Source organism: Sceloporus occidentalis, unplaced genomic scaffold (assembly GCF_023333645.1).
Source record: "Sceloporus occidentalis isolate IW3139 unplaced genomic scaffold, rSceOcc1.0.p SCAF_17, whole genome shotgun sequence".
NCBI lineage: Eukaryota > Metazoa > Chordata > Lepidosauria > Squamata > Phrynosomatidae > Sceloporus > Sceloporus occidentalis.
In genome coordinates, this window is record NW_028316997.1 from 8,906,521 (window position 1) to 8,927,648 (window position 21,128).

Here is a 21,128-nt window from a genome sequence, read left to right on the forward strand (position 1 = left end):
ATTGCCTAGGGTTTACTTTTTTACTTTTTCAGGTCTTTTGCGTTTATTAAAAGGAAAACAGTCATTTGAGCAAAGATGAGAGCTATATTAGCTGCCTGGTATTTTTACATGAAAGAATTTTAAACTACTCGGGGTCTTCTTTGTTTTTTCTTTCTTTTTTGGAAAACTGCATGACAATTGTTTGTGATTGGTCCTGAATGCTTGCAAAAAATGCTTTGTTTCATTGTTAATTATTTTGTAGTGCTAATAGTGTCAGTTTTGTTGTGTATATATGTGTGTATATGTGACTCCACCAAGTCAAATGTCAAATAAAAGGGCAAATCTCAAACTGACAATATCAATAACCAATGTGTAGATAGGGCTGCAGAGCAAAACAATGCATTGTTTCCCTAGGGCCTGAATTACCAACTTCCTTAGTCTTCTTTGTGTCACCCTGTCATATTATATGCACAAGCATGTGGCATTGCAAGGCCTCCTTCCTCCCTTCCATCCCTTTTTGCAGTGCCTGATTCAGGAATTGTGGGTGTGCAAATGTGCTAGCAGTCCCAATAAATAAATACAAAGCCTGCATCCTCAGTATAACCATGCTAAATTGGGCTAGATACCCAACCATGTTCTTTTTGTTCAGTCATACTGCTGCTTTTCCGTCACATACTATGAGGTATTGTGACACATCAGGTGAGCTTTTGTTCTTTAGCTACACTACAGTCCTAAAGTCTCAGATTTATGTAAGGTATGTGCTTGTAGGTATGGTATTAGAAACTGATAATTTTCCTTACTTTTTGTAATATGATCTATGATATGTCAATTATATTTGGCTTAACTTGCCAGAAGGTGCTAGCCCTCCACAAGCTGTTTCCCTGTTATAAGACATGGATTTCCAAGTAAATCATTGTGGCCCTGTCCTGTGACATTTATTGCCATCAGTAAGAATGCTGTGCTTTGAAACAGCAGACTAAAGAAATGTCCAATTTAACATCAGGTACGACCCTACCTATAGGCAAGGTAGATGCCAGCCTAGAGTGCAGATAGCTTGTGCCGCCTTTGCAGCAGGCTGGTCCACCAGCTGCTGGAAGAACAGTGCCTGCTGGGCAGATCATTTATCTCCCTCTAACTGGCAGTGTGCTTAACCTCACTGCTGTCATATCCCGGCGCTCAGCATTACTCCCTAGCAGCGTTGAGACTTTGATTTTGCCTTTCATTGCTCCCTCGGAATGCTGCCAACAAGAAATCATGATGCGCCCGAACCTCACTGGAGAGCACCAGGATAAGATGTCATATTCTGTCACTCTGCGGTGAGGTTGAGCACACCATGATGGAGGTCTGTAGGAAGAAGGACTTCAGAATAGTGAAAGGTAAGTGATGGAGAGAGATAGTATAGAATTAATAAAAAAGGAGAGATAAAGAGAAATATATATGGGAGAGATAGAAAGAGGGAGGAAACAATATTGAAAAAGGGGGATTAATAATGAATAAGGAGAGGTGGAGAAACATGGTGAAAGGAGGGATGAGATATATAAAAAAAAAAAGAAAGATAAAGGAGAGATAAACAAAAAGGAGACGGGAGATAGACATGGGAGAGACTTGGAAACAGGGTGAGGTAAAGATAAAGGAGGACAAAAAGGAGAACAAGGAGAAAAGGGAGGTAAATAAAGAGAAAGGGTGGGGAGATAAAAAACAAAGAGATAAAAAGAAGGGATATTTAGAAAAAACAAAAAAGAAGAGATAATGGGAGAATAGAAGGAGGAAATAAAGAGAAAGGGAAGCAATAGGAACAAATGCAGCAATAACTAGAAAGAGAAGGTGAAATAAAGAGAAAGGGAAGGAACAAAGAGAAGTGTAGAGATAAAGAGAAAGGGAGGGTATTGAGGAAGGGAGGGTAATGTGAAAGGGGAAAGATGGGTAGAAAGGTTATAGATGATGAGAAAAGGGTAACATAATGAGAAAGGGGGAGAGAGTGTGTGAGTTTTTACAGTGTATGTTGGAGCAAGTTTGTCTAAAGGCAAACAAGTGTGAGGCTGCAATCGCAAGTGTAAGGATGTTTCTGTCTAGGGGCAAGATTGAATGTGCATGTGTTTATGGGGAGGCATTTGTAAGGGTAGTGCATTTGTGTATATTCTGACAGTCTATCCAGTACTGTTCCTGTTTTGGGCCTAAAAGGTATAGAATGAATAAACAATGCACATGACCCTGACTGAGAGGAGACCTGAGACTCTGAAAGGAGGGTGCAATGTGGGTGGTGGGTAAATCCTGTGGATGCAATATGGACAAGCCATGTGGTTGTGTGTAATCTAGGTCCTGCGGCAAGTCCTTATGTGTGCAATCTGGGTGCTGCGGCAAGTGCTATATGTGCAATGTGGGTACTCCAGCAAGTCCTGTTTTTGCAGTCTGGGTGACAGACAAGTCATATGTGTGCAATCTGGGTGCTGCAGTAAATCCTATTTGTGCAATCTTGGTGTCCTATATGTGTAATCTGAACACCAGGGCTGACCTACGGGCGTGGAACCTGTGATCTATATCTGCAGTTTAGGGTTTCCATGCATTACTTATTCCATCTATACCTTCATTGCTGAGTTTGCATGTGATTTTTCAGTTGATCTGTACCGATGCAATGATGTGTTTTCATGTGTTTATTCGATCTATACCTTAACTACATGGGGAGAGGTGTAGAACAGTGAAGGAATGGGGGGGGGGTTGTCATGTGTATGATCTGCTCACATGACCCTGTCAATTAGGGAGTGGGACACAAGGGTTAATGCCAAGGAGGCAGCAAAACAAGGTGGAAAAAATCATTGCACCAGCTGTTTGGCATAATGACCTCTTTGTCATGAAATCAAGTTTATATTTTAACCACAAAAGCTCTTCGACGTTTATTAAAACTTTTAGAAATGATCAGACCAACATTTAAATGCCAACATTTAAAAGTTTTGTTTAACAAACTTTTATCCCAATATTGTTAAATTTGTCAAACTGTTAAACTTTGCCATAATCATAAATATTGTATTCAACAATATTTGTGCTACTTGCTGAATAAGGGAAGAAAAGGCTAGGATAAAATGTCAGACATTTAATATAAAAATCCATGAAAAAGCAGCTCTGTGCTTCATTTACTAATGCAATAAGTACATATATTTATGGAACAACCAGAATATGAAACCCTGATGCTCCAGGAAAGAGTATGAAAACAAACTGTGTACTAATTTTAAACTTGCATTATTTCTACCCCATAATAGCACAGCATTCCATTTTCATTAAAAAGAACTAAAATATACGAATTTAAATAATAACAAAAGAAGGCTGAAAATCCAGAACTTTATTTGGGAACAAAATCTGCTTTAATGTTCTGTGTTTTTTGATGTTTTCTTGTGCTTATATACTTTTATATTTCATAGGCCAATTATATTTAATGCCCAGGCAAAATCAGAAAAAAATAGTTTAATACTCTGAATAGAACACTTGATACAATGGGTGATTTTAACAGGCTGTATGTAACATTCATATGTTCATGTAATCGTTACATAATATTAAAATATAGCTATCACGGCATGTGTTAAATTGGTTATCATTTGTCCTATTTTCACAATTACAAACAGTGCAATATATTACATAGAAACCTAGAATATGGTAGCAGATAACCATTCCGTCCATCTGGTCTGCCTATTTTTCCTGATATAAAGACTCAGATCATAATCAGTCCTGGGTCTTGTCTTAAATTCTATCTATGTCTATCCTATTTATGTTAAAATTCCCTCATTGTATTAGAATCTGCTACTTCTGCTGGGAGACTGTTTCACCTATCAACCACCATCTTTTGTTTAGATCCTTTTTTTTGGAAGAAGCATAAATATTACGGAGAAGACAAATACTTTCATGGTTATGGTGTGAAAAAAATCAACAACCATAACAAAACAGTGTTTCGCCAAACAGAGTTAGATAAAGTCGAGACATACACATATTGTGTTAAGGGTTTAGTGTTCATTTATTCATGAATCCTACTTATGCTTTTATGGGGGGGGGGTTCTTTTCATTTTTTTCCTTAAAATGTCAAATGCTGTTGCATAGTCTTTTTCGTCTCTCTGTGTATATTCCTGCAGAATCAGATTATAATTTAACAGTATCAATAGTCCACTGCTTGGTTTTGATTTGTTTAGAAATGTCTTCTTGTGTTAACTTTATTGTCTGTCTCTTATAAAAGAAAGAAAAAAGGGTCTTTAAACCGAACACATCTTGATTAGCTGGGATGCCTTATGTTCTATGAGGTTATTTTATGAACATTAAAGCTGTGTACATATTCTGCATTGTATTGTAAACTTCAAAGCTAATTAGCATGTCTCTGTTTTAATTGTACCCAGGTGTACATCATCCTGTTACTGTAAAAAACTATGAAATTATTTGAGGATCGGGCTGAAACATCCGCTTGCATTGTAATTTGTACATTAAATTCATTTGTGATATTAATAAAGTGCTATTACTTAGTCCCTAGAAACCCACAAGGATGAGAAAAGGTAAAATCATAATGATATTTTTATAAACATGGGAAGATGTTTGGTTTGCTGCTTAAAATTGTAACCTATTTTTTAAGAAATGCACAACAAAGTGCAACTATTCTCATAATATAGAAGACAAAATATTCTATGTCATAGCTGCCATCTTTTAAAGTGAGCCTAAATATCCATAAAATAAATATACATTTAGTTGAAAAATTAGGCTTATGTTTCACCCAACAAAAAATAATAGTATGTAATTCAAACAGGGCCGGTTCTACTTGAACCGGCTCAGTCTTGGAGGTGGTAGCCATAACTGTAAAATTTCAGGGGTTGACCCTGAGTCTCAGGGTTTGGTCCCACAGTCTGGAGCTGACTTCTTCCTATTCTACACTGCTGTGATCATATATTAGACTCTGAGAAGGTGTTTTTGCCCACAGTATGTTATTGTTGATATAGTTGCTTGAATGCAGGCAAAGAGGCTGCATTAAGTGTATCTTTAATTAATGGCAAGTCAGGGTTCCGATGATCAATACTGGAGCCATTTGGGTAACACATTTGATGAGTCACTTCCTAGAATCTCCAGGATGGGCTATTAAGGGGTTAATATTTCAAGAGTCTTGGGGTGAGCTGATTAACCCCTTAATGACAAAGCCCGTACATGTACAGGCTCAATATGCATTGTTTTCAATGGGTTTAGGGACCGCCCATTGTCCTTAAGGGGTTAAGAAAGCTCCCATGGTGGTAGCTCAGGTGCGGCCGCTCACACAGCAGCTGTCAGAATAGTTTCTGGGGCAAAGTAAGATGTAAGAGGTGTGAGAGAGTGTTGCGTGAGAGATAGAGTGGGGTAAAATGGAGTGAGTATGTTTTAATGTAACTATGTGAGAGGGATTGTGTACATGTGTCTGTTACAGAAGATGTGTAAGTATAAGTGTGTGTATATGTGTGCCAGTGTGTAGCTTAGTCACCGTGGGGCAAGACAGAGGGGCCTCTCAGCTGTTCCTGCCTTCCATGCCAAAGTGTACCAGCCATACCCTGTTGCTATATATCTCCTCACCGTTTACTAAAACAAAGAGGTGGCATTATAGATTAATACATTAAAGTTTTCTGTACACACTGAGAACCCCCCCCCCCCCGACCCTATGAAATTTTGAGATAGTTTAGAATGGCAATATCCTGAATTTATCATTATAGGAGCGAATAGTTTGTTGTTGTAGTACAGATGAAACCAAAGGTGACTGGAGAGGGCTTATCTACTTTGCGCTACACAATATATTAAAGGTGCTGTTCCCCACAACATACTAATTGTGTTCTCTTGTATATTAAGCAAATATACCTTAACAGTTCTTATGTTCTTTCCTGTTAAGGTTTAACGTTAAAACAAGTCAGAGATTTTTAGGAAGCTTTTTTTAAAATTTCTTTGACAATAACCTATGAGTGCTTGCTTTTATGTCACATAATTTCTGACAAAAATGAGAAAAAAATAAATGAGATAAAATGTTTATGATTTAAGAACAGTTTTAGGAATGTTCCTAATGCTGCATTAAAAAAAACATTATGAAAGTGTTAAGAATAGGCGGAACAGCACCTTTACCACACAAACTAAACATTTTCTTCAGTGTGAATGTGCATCAGATAATTAAAACTTCTGAAAACATTTATGGCTTTGAGATGAAATGATTTCACAAACAATAAAAAGATATTTTGTGAACACTTATCCTATTATACAGCACATTGCGTTTACAGGATACCTTCTGGAATAACTTGGAGGGCCTTGCCCACCCTTGTCACGTTGTCCCCATTTACTGCAGCCATTTTGTTTAGTTTGATTGCTTAGTAACCTGTCAATGATATGGTTAACATGAAATGTGTGATGTTTATCTTTCACTGATGATACTTGTTTATTCTCCACAAAACTGCAGAAAACATTATTCGTGTAAAAGTTGCATTTATTGTTGCTTCAGTGGAGAATGACTGGTGATGATTGTATAAAATAAAGTAAAGGAATGTACATTATATGCATTTTTCTGTGTTTCATGAAAAGCAACTAAGATTAGTGTTTTATGATTATTTTCTTTGAAAGATAGCGCTGTCATGATATATACATTATGCTGAATGATTAGCTATTGGGAGTGGACTATAAACCTTAAGTGTTAGATCTTCTTTACGGCAAACAAAGGGTTCTATAAAACATCTGCACGAGCAATCTGGACATACTGCTTCTGCTCCGACTACAGCCTAAAACTCATGGATCACCATCATTTGTATGATTTAGAGCAAATTATATGTGGATGTTTCAATTGTTAAGAGACATTTATGATTCAAGTTTTAATCTGAGAATAGTTTTCCAATAAAAATAAAAAAAAGGCAAAAGGCATGTCTCTCTTTTTATACAAAGCTTCTTAAACATATATTTATATATTTTCATTAATGGGAAATGTAAACATGAATGAATGAAAACAGGGGTGAGTCTAGGGGTAATGGTGCCTCGGTGTAGTATTTCTTCAGAACCCCCTGGTAATTAACAAAACACACGCACATACTAATACATATACATATATATATATATATTATATATCTATCCCTCCTCTCCCTTGGACAATTAACCTTGAGGCTCACTCCTGACACTCTCACACCATATGTTGACACACACTCAATACAAGTAACTTAATCAATACTAATAATACATTCACAAACACACTCATGCTAACACTAAACTAAGACACACTCTAACATCATATGCTGACACACACACTCATGCTAACACTAATGTATGTGCCTTTACTGCAGCCTCTGGCTATGTTGCTGCCCTACTAACAAAATTTACACAATTTAAGAAACAGTTTCTAATGCTGCACTATAAAAATATTACATAGCTATATAGTTATATAGGCTGAAAAAAAGATATGCCTCCATCAAGTTCAGCCTTTCCTATATCTGTTATTTGTTGCTGTTGATCCAAAAGAAGGCAAAAAAAAAACAGTTTGGCACTAACCAGAGAAAAAAGTCCTTCTTGACCCCAAAATGGCAGTCAGATTTCTCCTTGGATCAATAAGCTGTTTCCCCATAATTAAAGATTATATCCCTAATATGTTTTTTCAAGTATTCATCCAGTTGTTGTTTAAACATCTGTACAGACTCCAATAAAACTACCTCTGCAGGCAGAGAATTCCACATCCTTATTGTCCTTACTGTAAAAAAACCCTTTCCTCTGCTTTAGTCTAAATCTCCTTTCTTCCAATCTGAACGCATGACCATGTGTCCTATGCATAGTCTTGTTTATGAACAGATTTCCACACAATGGTTTGTATTGGCCCCGAATATATTTATATAATGTTATCATATCCCCTCTGAGGCGCCATTTTTCTAAACTAAACAGATTTCAATTTGTTAACCTTTCTTCAAACTATAGTGCTCCATTCCTTTTATTAATTTTGTAGCCCGCCTCTGCACCCTTTCTAGTGCTATGATATTCTTCTTTAGAATAGGTGCCAAAAATTGCACAGCATATTCAAGGTGTGGCCTTACCATTGATTTATACAGAGGCAAAATTATATTTGTATCCCGCGAATTGATGCCCCTTTTTATACATGACAATACCTTACTGGCCTTAGCAACCGCAGACTGACATTGCACATTGTTGCCTCGTTTGTTGTCTATAACAATTCCCAAATCCTTCTCATTTGTCGTGACCCCTAACTCACTACCGTTTAGGGTGTAGGTTGCTTGTGCATTCGCTACCCCGAAGTGCATAACTTTACATTTATCTACATTGAATTTTATCTGCCATTTGTGTGCCCAGTCCCCCAGTCTATCTAGATCCCTCTGCAGCACTGTAATATCCTGCTTGCCCTGTATAACTTTACCTAGTTTAGTGTCATCTGCAAACACAGAAACATGACTTTCAACGCCTACTGCCAGGTCATTTATAAATATGTTGAATAAAATTGGTCCCAGAACAGAACCCTGAGGGACACCACTTACCACTTTTGACCAGCTTGAAAATTTACCATTTATAACAACTCTTTGTTCTCTATCTCTAAGCCAATGTTCTACCCAAGAACAAGAATTTGCATCTAGACCAATTTCCTTCAGTTTGAATACTAACCTATTGTGTGGAACCGTGTCAAACGCCTTGGCAAAATCCAAGTAGATTACATCCACTGCAACACCCTGATCAACACTTCTACTTACTTCTTCATAGAATGCAATTAAATTAGTTTGACAGGACCTATGTTTCATAAAACCATGCTGATTTTTGCTAATAATACTGTTCTTCCCAAGGAATTCTTGAATATTATCCCTTAATAAGCCTTCAAATATTTTCCCATCCACAGAAGTTAAGCTCACAGGTCTATAATTTCCGGACACAGAGTTTTAACCCTTTTTGAATATAGGAACCACATCTGCCTTCCTCCAATCCTCTGGTACAATTCCTGAAAGAAAAGAATCCCGAAAGATTAGAAACAGAGGTTCACTTATTTCCTGACTCAGCTCCTTAAGTACATGTGGGTGAATACTGTCAGGCCCCGGAGCTTTGTTGACAGTAACTTTCTTTAGTTGCGGCAGCACCTTGTCCTGAGCCATCCAATCACCGTTTGACTGCAATTTGGGGTTCGTTTTGCTCTCTTTGGCTATCACTCTCTCATTTTCTAGTTTAGCCCATCTAATCACCTTTTTGCATGCTTTATTGGCTTCCTTATATCTTATATAGGATGCCTCTGATTCGTCTGATTTAAATGCTCTAAAAGCCATTTTCTTATTTTTAATTTTCTGCTTAACGTCCCCACTAAGCCACATCGGTTTCAATTTGTTTCTTTTATATTTGTTTCCTAGTGGCACATACTGAGAAGTGTACCCTGCTAATATTTGTTTGAAAATACTCAATTTTTCCTCAGTGTTTTTATCCCTGAAGAGTTTATGCCAGTCATTATGAATGACTATTATTATGAAAGTGTTAAATTCAGCAGATTAGGTGGAACAACACCTTTAGGACGCAAAACATTTTCTTAATAGTTTCTTCAGTGTGGATGTCTATCAAATAATAAAAACTTTTGTAAACATTTAAACATTGCTTTGAGTCACATCATGCACGTTACCAGGTTACCGGGCAATTGGGCGCCTCTACTTATATACAGTATATACATTCAAATTTGCCAAAATCTCTTGAATGCATATAACACACTGGCATAATGGAACCCCACACAGGCCCTGCATTGTGGAGGCCCCTGTAAGAGGGTGCAGAATAAACACCACTAGCCATTTGCTAAACAGGAAATAGAATTAGTGGTATATTTACCTTTGGGCCAACCCTAGGCTCCAACCTAGAGAAGCACCCCTAGTCACCTCCACCTCTGTGGTCATATCTCTGGTACACTAAAAGGCAATTTGGGGCCTTTGAATCTGTTCACAATCTGCTGTACTATTTTATTACTAAGTACACATTTATACGTACATTAACGTATTAACATTATTGAGCATTATTGCATTTATTTGCTCCATAATGTATCATATTATGAACAATGCTCCATAATGTAAGTCCTCAAAGGTAAGCACTAATTTCACACATTCAATAACATGGTTCAAGACAGCTTTTTTAGACCCAAAACAGGATCCCAGGATTCTGTTGTATGCTACTGTTTGGGGGTAGCAGTGGGATGTTATCTCAAAGTATATGTTTTTTTAAATATTATGACATTATCTGTGTCTTGCATGAATAAATCTTGTAGACGTAAAAATTAAATTTCTATGCAAAAATCTCTTACATCTCTCCCCCAAATATATAGGGTCACCTTTTGTGTTAAACAAACCATAGTGACTATATAAATACTATTTAGAATTAATGCTAAAACACAAACAAGAACGTGCTTATCATCTTTACAGGAAGGCTTACACTTTCAACACTTGTAGTGTCTCCTAAATGCATAGCAGTAAAACACATAACTACAAACTAAAAACTTAAAAAAAAATCATAGACAATATTTTAACATTTAGTAATAGAACATAAAAAATTATATATGATAATGCTATAACCAACAACCACTGGCTTCTTCTGACAAACTGCATACCTTCCAAGGTTTACTCTTTAGTAGGAATAATCCCACTTGGACTTGCCTGTCCCACTTTCCTTCCTCTGCTCTTTCTATATTGTAGCTGCCACATTTGATACACTCACAGTTTTCCACAGCCCTTTAAGTCACAATAATGCACACAGAAGCAACAGGAAATAGATGTATAATGAAATTGCAGAAAATGCTGTACTTGGTTAAATAAACAGTAATTAATAGATCCCCAAAACACATAAAATGGTTCGGTAAAGTTCACATGCTAGCTACTTTTCTTACCAAACCTGTTGTACTAAAACCCTCCACCTTTAACCACTTTAACTGCTGGGTGGAGGTGGTGGGGGGTTTCCCCTTATCAATGTTGAGTGCCTACATGTATTTTTGCTTTCTTAAGTCAATTCCCCTTCTACTTGCAAATGTATAGGTCATATTGTTAATTTTTCATATGTATCTAGCCTCCTTGTGTTATATTATATTTAGTAGTAAAAGTGACAGCATCATATCTTCACCAACCCGTTCCATGCATTATCTGAGAACATGAGGAGTCCACATAGTTTATCTAATCGTGTGAGGCTTTCAGAAATGAAACTATATCTCCAGGAATTTTCTGATGGCTGACACTTTGTTGAACTATAATGCTTGCTTGGTTGCTTTTTAGTTGTATGTCAGTTTGAATAAAGCGTATCTATCAAAATGGTCTAGTATTTAATGGCTTGTTTTGTATGGTTACGTTAGAAGGAAAGGGGGTAACACAGTTCCCTTCGGGTCTTTGGGGGCCCCCAAAGCTTCATGGCCCAGATGGAAAATTGTACTAAATCTTATGTGATATTTTATTACTGAGCATACAAAAAATACATTTGTCCTATAACTGCATATAAATGAACGCTACTTACACACACTTTCAATAATAGGTCCTTTCTTTGCTTACCTGACCATATTAATATGGCAGCTAAACTAGTTGCATATACATGCATCAAGTAAGCTACCCAACTCTCCATTATAACTGCCAATTCTCTCCCATCTTTTTTCGGTTCATATACAGACCACTAAATACACATAAAGAACAAAGTAAGTTGTTTCATTCTATGCTGCTTCTGCAGCATGGCTTAAGCCTAACCGTGGAAAGTGCTTGTGGACAGTGCTTGAGGTTTAGTGTGCTCACATGAGATCAAGTTCTTGCTAATCACTGTTCTAAATGAACACAAGTGATGTTCAGAAACATTCATTGCAACTGGTTACGACTACGGTCTCAGAATGGGGTTCAAAAGTTTTTTTGCAAACAAAAACCCAACTAAGCCTTTATTATCGATACTAACATGTCATATGATTTTGCCCTCCCCGCTGGTTTCACTGACATAGAAAGAAGATCCTAAGGCAGTACCTTTCTCACTGACTGCCCATTAAGACTGCAATAAAGTGATGCTTCCTTGGTTATATTTCGAGGTCCTCAGAAAGCAGTAATAAGTTGCACACACTAACAACCATAGCTAGGAACATCAAATACAACAACATTTTCTGTTAGGAATGATCATCATATCCCTGACTTACATTACAGCTGTACAGAGTGCTAGAGCAATCTTAGGATTTGGGCTCCCATGCGTAAAAATCTAAATTACATTGCATTAAAACACTATTACATTTTTATGGATGGGTTCATTTATTTTTTTTATGCTTTTTATAATTTATGCCATACAAATCCATTTCTGAATCTTCAAACCAAGATATTATAATCACAAACATACAATGTATTTGTTTTTACTCCAAAATACTCCCAAATTATTCCAAAATACAAACCTTTATATATTAGAGAAAGAATACAAAAAATAATTTTTCTGTTTGTTGTTTTATAAAATCCCTTAAACAAATCTAATCTTTACAACTAGTGACATTTTTCTTTATTTTCTTGACTCTAAATATATACATACAAATCTTCATATATACTATATATATTCCACGCATGCACTGTACTGCAGTGGAGGACAAAATTCTACGCCGCTTGAAACCATTGTACTCCCTGAAAATGACATACAGTAGGAGACAGGGTGTATCCAGCAGATAACAGCTCCGTGCAGAATTCTGCCCGACAAGCGTATACTCAAATAGCTTGATTCCAGATCATGGCAAGAAATCTCATGGAGGGAGTCACAAAAGTGAACAGTAATGTCGTATTTTTAATAGCTTCCAAATTGCTGTGCTCAGAAGCTGCTAGGCTGTGATAGAGCCCAGTCATTTATCTCACATACAACAGTTAGGTATGTAACAGAAAATTATAAGGTAAATCATTGTGTGAATCGGGATAATTTACCATGAACTGTGAAAATGTAACTGTGTACTAGCAATGAGATACGGATCACAATTTTTACCTAGACGGTATGTTAAACTTGGCCAGTCTAGGGATTGCGGAAGGCGAGATGTGGGGACTAGCAGGGTTTGGGCCACTAGTGAGTTGAGTCAGGGTTTGGCCATTCCCCCACGATACAGCGCTCAACTGCTTTGTAGAAACTCTATGGCCATTATCTTTACTGGCAGTAAAGGTTGGTTGGACTGTTGGGACTGTTGGGATATATACTTGCGTATTAAGCAAGCATGGGACAGGCATAAGGCTAAGCTAGATATATGATAAGGCCAGGGACTAAGGAAAGTGGTCAGAGCTTGTGCAGACTAGATAGGCCAAATTGTTCTTATCTGCCATCACTTTCTATGTTTCTTTGTTACTCTTACTCTTTTGCAGTGTGCAAGTTGCGTATGTATCCAGCCATTAGCTCCATAGTAAATGACAGGGACTGCCGTATGAGCAGCAATAAATCTACATATGTGGTGCCATTGGGCACTAGGCCACTGGGTATTTGCTGGGTTTGCCAGATGGCCTGTTCAGGATTGCAATTAAGGTACAGCTAAGGTCCACTTAATAGCACTTAAAGTCACCAATGGCAGAGCAGTTTTGTTTTGTGTCAATGTGTTAGCATATACCTCACTTTTTATATGAAAAAGAAGCAGGTGCTACATAAGACTGTATATTTATCAAACAATGGGACCAATGAATGAAAGGTTTGAGATCCATACTATGACCAAAAATCTATTATTTTCAATCGGTTGAAAATGCATCTCACAATGTATTAGTAGCCCTGGTTCTACTAAAATTGCACAAAACTGCACTGTACAGTTTCATAATAATTAAATTGCATTATTTGTGATGGAAATGTACATTGAAATAAGTGCAACCACAGTACTCCATGCAACAGTTTCATTTGGCAAAAGTGATCAATTGCTATAAACAGCAGTGGTATCATTTTAATTAAATGACATTTGCAGGTTTGGCTATATATATATTTCTCTGGATGTAATGGAAACCAGTGCACTTGCACTAAAATTATAATACTATTACTCTACCATACTTAACCTTTGGTGGTCTAGAAAGATGAGCAATGTATTTAAATTATCCCTTTTTCCAGGAGTGCGGGAAATTCTCACTATTTAGGAAACACTTCTGTTAGAACCATTTACAATTCCCCCATTTCAAAATAGGTGCCAGACCCATTGACTGTAGTTCTTTGATCACAAGTCCGTGAGAGGTCTGGTTTCAGTGGCTCCACTGTATGGCCGTTGTAGTGAGCAGTGTCATGATTCAAAGGTATTGCTTCTTTGGTAGGGCACTTCCTATCATAATACAGTGCCCACAACAAGGTGACGGTGAGGATCATTGCCAGGATTTGTGTCACGCCAATGGAAATCCCTAGAAATCTCAGAACTTGTAACTGTTTGGTTCCTCTCAGGAAGCTGTACATTTTTCTTCCACATCCCTAAAACAATGCATAAAAAGGGTTAATTTGTCAAGTTTACCACGTGTAACAAAAAGGAGACTTTAAAATCATAGACTATTAAAAATAAGACTTAGAAAGTTAAAGCAGAGGACCATTATGTCTGAAGAAGAGCTAAATATCAGAGCTCAAATACTAACCTGTGAATATTTATGTTGTGTTATGTTAAGCACAAGGTGAAATAAAGCAGGTTTTAAATTCAAGTACACAATAAACACACATCCTTAAAAAGGCTGCATATGGGAAGAGAAAACATGAGAGGTAACAGGGGTTGAAAGGCGTCAATACAAAACAAATCCATACATATTAAATGGTGTGTTTGCATATTTGACAATATTCTTCCTGTGTAAGTTGGGGCAGAATATGGCAGTGATGTTGTCAAGGAGCAGAGGCCAGGCTAGCTTTAGGTGACAACATTGGTTGGCACCTGGCACAACAAATAAACAGGCCCATGGAATAGCCAGTGACATTTGCTTGGGGTGTGTATTTATTTCCATTAAGATGGATCTGGAAAAGACATGGAAACATTGGGGTTTTTTTTGCCTTCTACCACTCTGTTCCAAGCTATTATAATAATAATAACCTAGACCTTGGTTTTCTTTATAGGGTGTACATAAAAAAAAGCGAAATGCAAACTATTTGACCAACTGTTTAAACAAATAAAAGGCTAATAACTGATATTTTTTAAACCGAATTTACAGCCTATTTCCAATGCATGCCAGTGTAAACAGGGCTACTAAATGAAAAATCTTTTATTCTATTCTTTTAATCTATAGACATATGTTTATCTACAGATAAAACAGAAAATAGGAATAAATTAAGTATTCCACTAGCTATATGTTCTGCTAAACTGACTTTTGTTCAGCTAGGTAGAGATTTATGAGGAAATGCAGAAGCTACAATTTCCTGTTAGTTTGGCTAGACCTGGCAAGTCTTCATAGACCACTGTTTTCCAATATGAATACTTGAACCATTGCGTTACCCAAAAGGTACTTTAAAACCTGTTTAGTTCAAAGAATTAATGGAGTTTGGTCACTCAAAAACAGGGTAACTTGCTAAGGAAAAAACATACATTGGCAGCTCTACACTTACACATACATACACATGCACCAACGTGCACTAACACTTTTCACATACATACAGTACATACATATGCAGACACATAGCCACTCTAGAACCATACACTCATACATACATACACCACTCTTTCTGATGATCCATGTACTTCACACAATCCTGCAACCTCCCTCTTACATTTTTGTAAATTGTTTAAGGAGAGCTACATGTTTATTTGCAGTGTTTATTATCTACTGTGAAAATGATTTCTGTGTTTTAAAGAACTTTGCTTTCAGCAATTTATGTACATAAACTTGAAAATTGTTAATTCTATAGGTTTTTTTTGCATGTTTGGACTATACAGGTGCTTTCTCAATTGGTTCCAACCCATTACATGATGTCATGATGTCACCATGATATTAGGAACTGTCTGATTTCATAATCTTATTTATGACTAATGTGTTCTTGAAAGATCCTTTAAAAATCCATGGTTTATCTCTATACTGAACAAAAATATATTGGGACTGGGACCCCACATATACGCCATGTGCACAATAATAGGACCACAAAATATGGGGCTAGCATTCAATTATTTTCGGGGCTGGTATTCAGTTTTTCCAGGACTGTTTTTTATTCCCAGTCTGGTCCTGATCTAAACCAACATTCAAAATTTAGACAGGGACAAAGAGATTTAGTTTGACGTTGTTTCAGTCCAGCACCTGAATATGAAAGCTATATTATCCTTCATGTCAGTCTTTTATAAGTTTGATTAGCAATTTTACTTGTTGCAGTGGTCTGTGTTTCTGTGTATGGTTAATTCCTGTTGTTAAGTGTTCCTTGGTGATTTTAATAAAGTGTTTTATTGTTTTTACCTTGACCACAGTGATAAACTCTATTGTGAGTGAGTGGGCAATTGTGACAAAATGAGAATTAGATTTTTTCACGGGAAGAGTGTGACACCACCAGAATAAATATCTTGGGGGGAAAAAACATCCAAAAAAGTTTCTTGATTTTGTTTCATTTCTACAGAATACAAGTACAATTGGTCGCTGTATACATGTGGGTTAAAAAGGCAAATAGCAATATTTAATGAAATAGATAAATAGTTATAGTTCCATACCTCCTGATAAAGATCACTTAGATCTCCGTGATGTGCTTGTCTAGAGCAGCCTGGGAACTCTTTAACACAGCACGAATCCGGTGGCCAGTCCATCTCTGTCATCTCCAGCCAGTCTGTTAGATATACCACTCCACAACACTTGAACTGTTTAGAAAAACAACACCATTCTTTATTGTTCACATAATTGTGCTACTGACCATGAAACAAACTGCGAGCAATCATCCACCGCTAAAAAGCCAAAGCCTGCCACATATCGACAAAACCATTCTGCATAATGGAAGGATTTTAGCCTTAACTAATGCACTGTACACGCTGCAATAAATAACACCACTATTTTATTTAATGACTGCTGTATGAGTCTAAATCTTTTCAGATTTTTTATACTGGACAAATGAAAACAAAACGCTGATTCATTGTCTGAGCAATAAACATGACCCCCCCGGGCCCTGGTAGTTCAAATATATATCATATCGACATGTTTTTTTCATTTTATGACGATCTTTATTTCCATAGGTGTTAGGGAAGTATCAGTTCTAGATCCTGATTCATTAACTATAAAAATGGGTTAAAAAAAGTCTAACTGCAGGGTGTTTTTAAACACTTTTAACTGGGACATGCAGATTTTATGTGTTCCCCGTGCCCTGCTCAATGATGGATTTATCAAGCATGTTCAAAGAAAGACTCAAAAAACTGGCTTAAGAATCTAAAAGTAATATGCTACTGGGAGAATTTGAGTGTAAATCTGTTTTTTTCAATTAAACTTGTGCAAGGATCAAACAAATATCAAACTTTCTTATGCTCTATTAAATTTTTTATCTATTTGTTCGGATACTTGCTATTTATGTATATAATAGTTTTAAACTTTCATCTTTTTAACAACAGCTAATGGTCTAAAAATTAGGCCTGACAGAAACTTTTAAGACACTCTTTCCGCTTCCATGGCAACAGCCTAACAGTTGTCTTCGGGGCACATGAAAATGAAGTGTTCCTGGCAAAAAAATGTTTTACATGATTAAATAATTATTACCAGGCTTCCAACAGAGCATTCAGCAGTAATACGAATTATGCTTTTAACGCTCCATTAGTTGCAAAAGCGCTACATTCACCATAATAGTGTGGTTTTTTTGCGTATTTAAAAGTCATACTTGCATATTAACTACCACCTGGGAAGTTTGAAGGGCCAGCTCGGCTCATCCCGCAGGGAACACTCACCAAGTGTCCCAACGTAGTGAATAGTGAATACAATGTAGTTAATAGTAAAACAAGATGAGAAATCCAGCAGGCCGGCTAGATGGGCCCACATATCGACATTATATGTCGATCTTATATCTTTTAAATGAAGTTGCAGCACCTACAATACCTTTAGCAAAGGAATATTGTGCTTTGCGGAAAAAAACAGATAGACATAAAGTATTATGATAAGAATAATGATTGATAAGGTGCTGATTAATAAATTATGTGCGTTTCAACTTGTCCAGTCACTAATAGAGCTAGGTTTCCTGGAAGCTCAGGTCATCCCACTTAGACAGAATATAAATCTTGCTGGTGTTTTTAATCACGGTGCTCACCTTATATTTACCTAAATGCAAGCTTCATAAATCTTTGTCAATGCCAGTTATATAGCCTGTCTTAATTTGTCAATGTCCCGAATCTTATGTTTAATTTACTACAATTACAGGAAATACCTCCAAATGTTAAACATTTGAAGGTGAGTAGATCAATCTGCTGCTAGCTTTCAATTTTCACACAACCAATTAACTAATTAAAATTCTGCATCTCAATGTTTAATGATTCGAGCTGATTAGCAAGTGTACATCAGAGGCGACACCAGCATTGGATCTGTACGTTTCATTTATTGTGCAGGTCTTAAGCATTAAAAACAATTATTTTAAGTTGATTCTAAATCAGTCATCAAGGGTAGCAATACATGTACCTGCCAGGCATACAACTATATTCAGATGTTTAAAGGGCAAGTCCCTGGAAGTAAATGGTTTTATCCTTGAGCATAAAATACATTGTGTTGCAAAGCATTCACAAAAACCTGATTTTATGTTTCAGTTCTACAGGTTCTCCAAGGAAATTATTCTTGTGGGTGCCAATGCAGCCACAACATATTACATGTGCATATGATAAAATGTTATTAAGACATACAAAATATAATATGAAACAATAAGTTGCACATAATTACACACACACACACTCTCCCACACAAATACACATACTGGTATGGAATCAACCTGTGGCAAAACAGACACGTGTCTGAATATAAAAATAACTATTTCCTATAATACTAATACATAGATCCTATTGCTTCAGTTGCCTAATATAATTCTCTTACTATACTGTTATAGCATAAATATTTAAATGCTATTCCTTTTAGCCAGGGTTAAATTATCAAGATGTTAACCTCATGGAAACATAGAATTTGATAGCAGTTAAGAACAAACCAGCTCATCTAGTTTGTCCATTTTTCCTGATTCATCCTCTTTATAAATGTATGGCAATAAGTTTCAGTGGCACCACAGTAAATTCAAGCTCACAAAAACCAGGGTAATCACTGTCAGAACATAAACGATCACAAGTATAAAAAAAAAATCCAAGTATTTGGGACATGGGACTGAACACTTAAGGTTCAAGTTACTGGAAGGCATTTTATACTGAAATTTAACCAGTCTAGACAAGTGCCTGTATGCATCAGAACGTAAGAATAGTGGTGCACCAGTAGCTGTGGGATATTTTTATTATTTTACATATGCTATTTAAGTTTTGATATCATAGACAGTAAAATAGTGGTAAACTGTGTTTTAAACAGTGGTTTGTCATTTTAAAAAAGTACCTGTTTTACAGGTGTAGTTGTCCCTTAAAATCAGATGCCGAGTTCCAGTGTTTGCCTCTGCAACAGAGTGTTCAGTGCTCAAGGTCAAAATATGACAAGTCAGTAATGAGAGTTGCCATCCCATAACAAATAATTTCCAGCACAGTCAAAGGTTAGCAGGCACTAAAGTGTAACCGTTAGCAGAATCCCACTCTCGAGCTGTAGTCTGCCTTAAAATTCACTTATGGTACATGCCAGTGTCAGCAAACACTTAAATTTTCATTGTTATACTTTGCGGAAAATAAACCAGAATCTTACAGCGGGGAATCACCTTATATGTATTATTCCCTATAAGTACTTACGTAGTGTAATTAATTTCATCAAGTTTAAAGGTGCTGTTCCACTTACATGCTGTATTGAACACTTTTATAATGAAATGCATCATTAGAAAGATAAATCCTAGCACTGAACAATGCCTAAACCTTTCCTAGGAACATTTTTTAAACCATGTAAATTAAGTCATATTTTTTCCCGAAACACGTGTCATGTGACACAAAAGGACAAACTAATAGGCTGTTGCCAGAGAAATTTAAAAAGTATTTTAAAAGATTGTGTGCTGTTTCATGTAGTTTTAGGTAATTCTTCAGAGGAAAAATGAGATGACAGATCTACTAAGGTTTATTTGCTTAGCATTCTAAAGCGTGCAATTAATTCTTCATCTAAGTGAAACAGCACCTTTAAAGCACCTTACACATAAATGTTTATTTATAATATCCTGCTACCAGTATTATATTGATTTACAAAAGGTGAAGCCTAACTGACGGTCATCGATTTACTGAAGACTATAATATAACAAAATTAAAATATTGGTTATTATTCCATACTAATAACAGTAAATGTCAACAACCTGGTGAACAAACCTTTAATAGTTTGCTGTGATGCTTTCATCTTTAATTGTTCCTGTAAGTGCCTCAGAATATTTCTCCTCTTTAGGCTAGGTTTCCACTTGGGTTTTTGTCCTGCGTTTTTTTTTCTTGATTAAAAAACGCCAGGAAAAACGCCAAGAAAACTGCCACTGCATTTTCCTGCCTTTTGGTGTTTTTTCTGGAGTTTTTTCTGGCGTTTTAGCCTTCCTGTGGAAATTGCTTTTTTTGACCTTAGGCAGTTTTTCCAGCCTTTACACGTTAGAAGTTTCACCCAGCTAAAAGGGATTAGGATAAATGGCAAGTATCTGCCCCCTCCTGATGTCATTTCCTTGGTAGAGTTCTACTTAAACACGCCCCGGCGGACCCTTTTGTCTCTTTTCTGTGGTTTGTAAGGCATGCTTAATTCCGAATGTCTGCTCCTCTAGGAAGATTGGCCCCAAATGATGGTGCAAATTGTTTGCTGTTGCTTTTGGCACGCAGGATCCAGTTGGGTATGTTTGTTTGTAACGGCATGTTTGTTCCAAATGGTGGATACATTCTCCTTTAGTGATAAGATTCACGGCTAGAAATGAAATCATCTCACATTTCGAAACTCAAGATGATTAAATGAAATGAGAGTAAACAATGTGTCCTACTGCTATAAAACTACATTATCATTTATACATATACAAAAAGTGTCCATGCTACCAAAAATATTTTGCGATTGACACATATGCAGAAAACTCAAAGGAATAGAATATTTTGTTTAAAGGAAAAGGCTGCAATCCCAGATACCAGGAAAAAAGTGGATTAATTCCATAAATATAAATAGGATAATCTAAGTTAGAAAGAAGAAAGCTAGCTA

General features: G+C 36.5%; 1 protein-coding gene across 1 annotated transcript in view; it reads right to left on the reverse strand.

The window, feature by feature from the left end:
- Nucleotides 1-14,049: 14,049 nt before the first annotated feature.
- LOC149302810 (tetraspanin-12-like) overlaps nucleotides 14,050-21,128 on the reverse strand; it is a 48,024-nt gene continuing 40,945 nt past the window's right edge. Inside the window, exons 6-7 of the mRNA XM_089481996.1 lie at nucleotides 16,544-16,687; nucleotides 14,050-14,349 (exon numbers count right to left, since the gene is read on the reverse strand). Coding sequence (XP_089338122.1) covers nucleotides 14,050-14,349; nucleotides 16,544-16,687 — 444 coding nt within the window. The remainder of the gene's footprint in view (nucleotides 14,350-16,543; nucleotides 16,688-21,128) is intronic.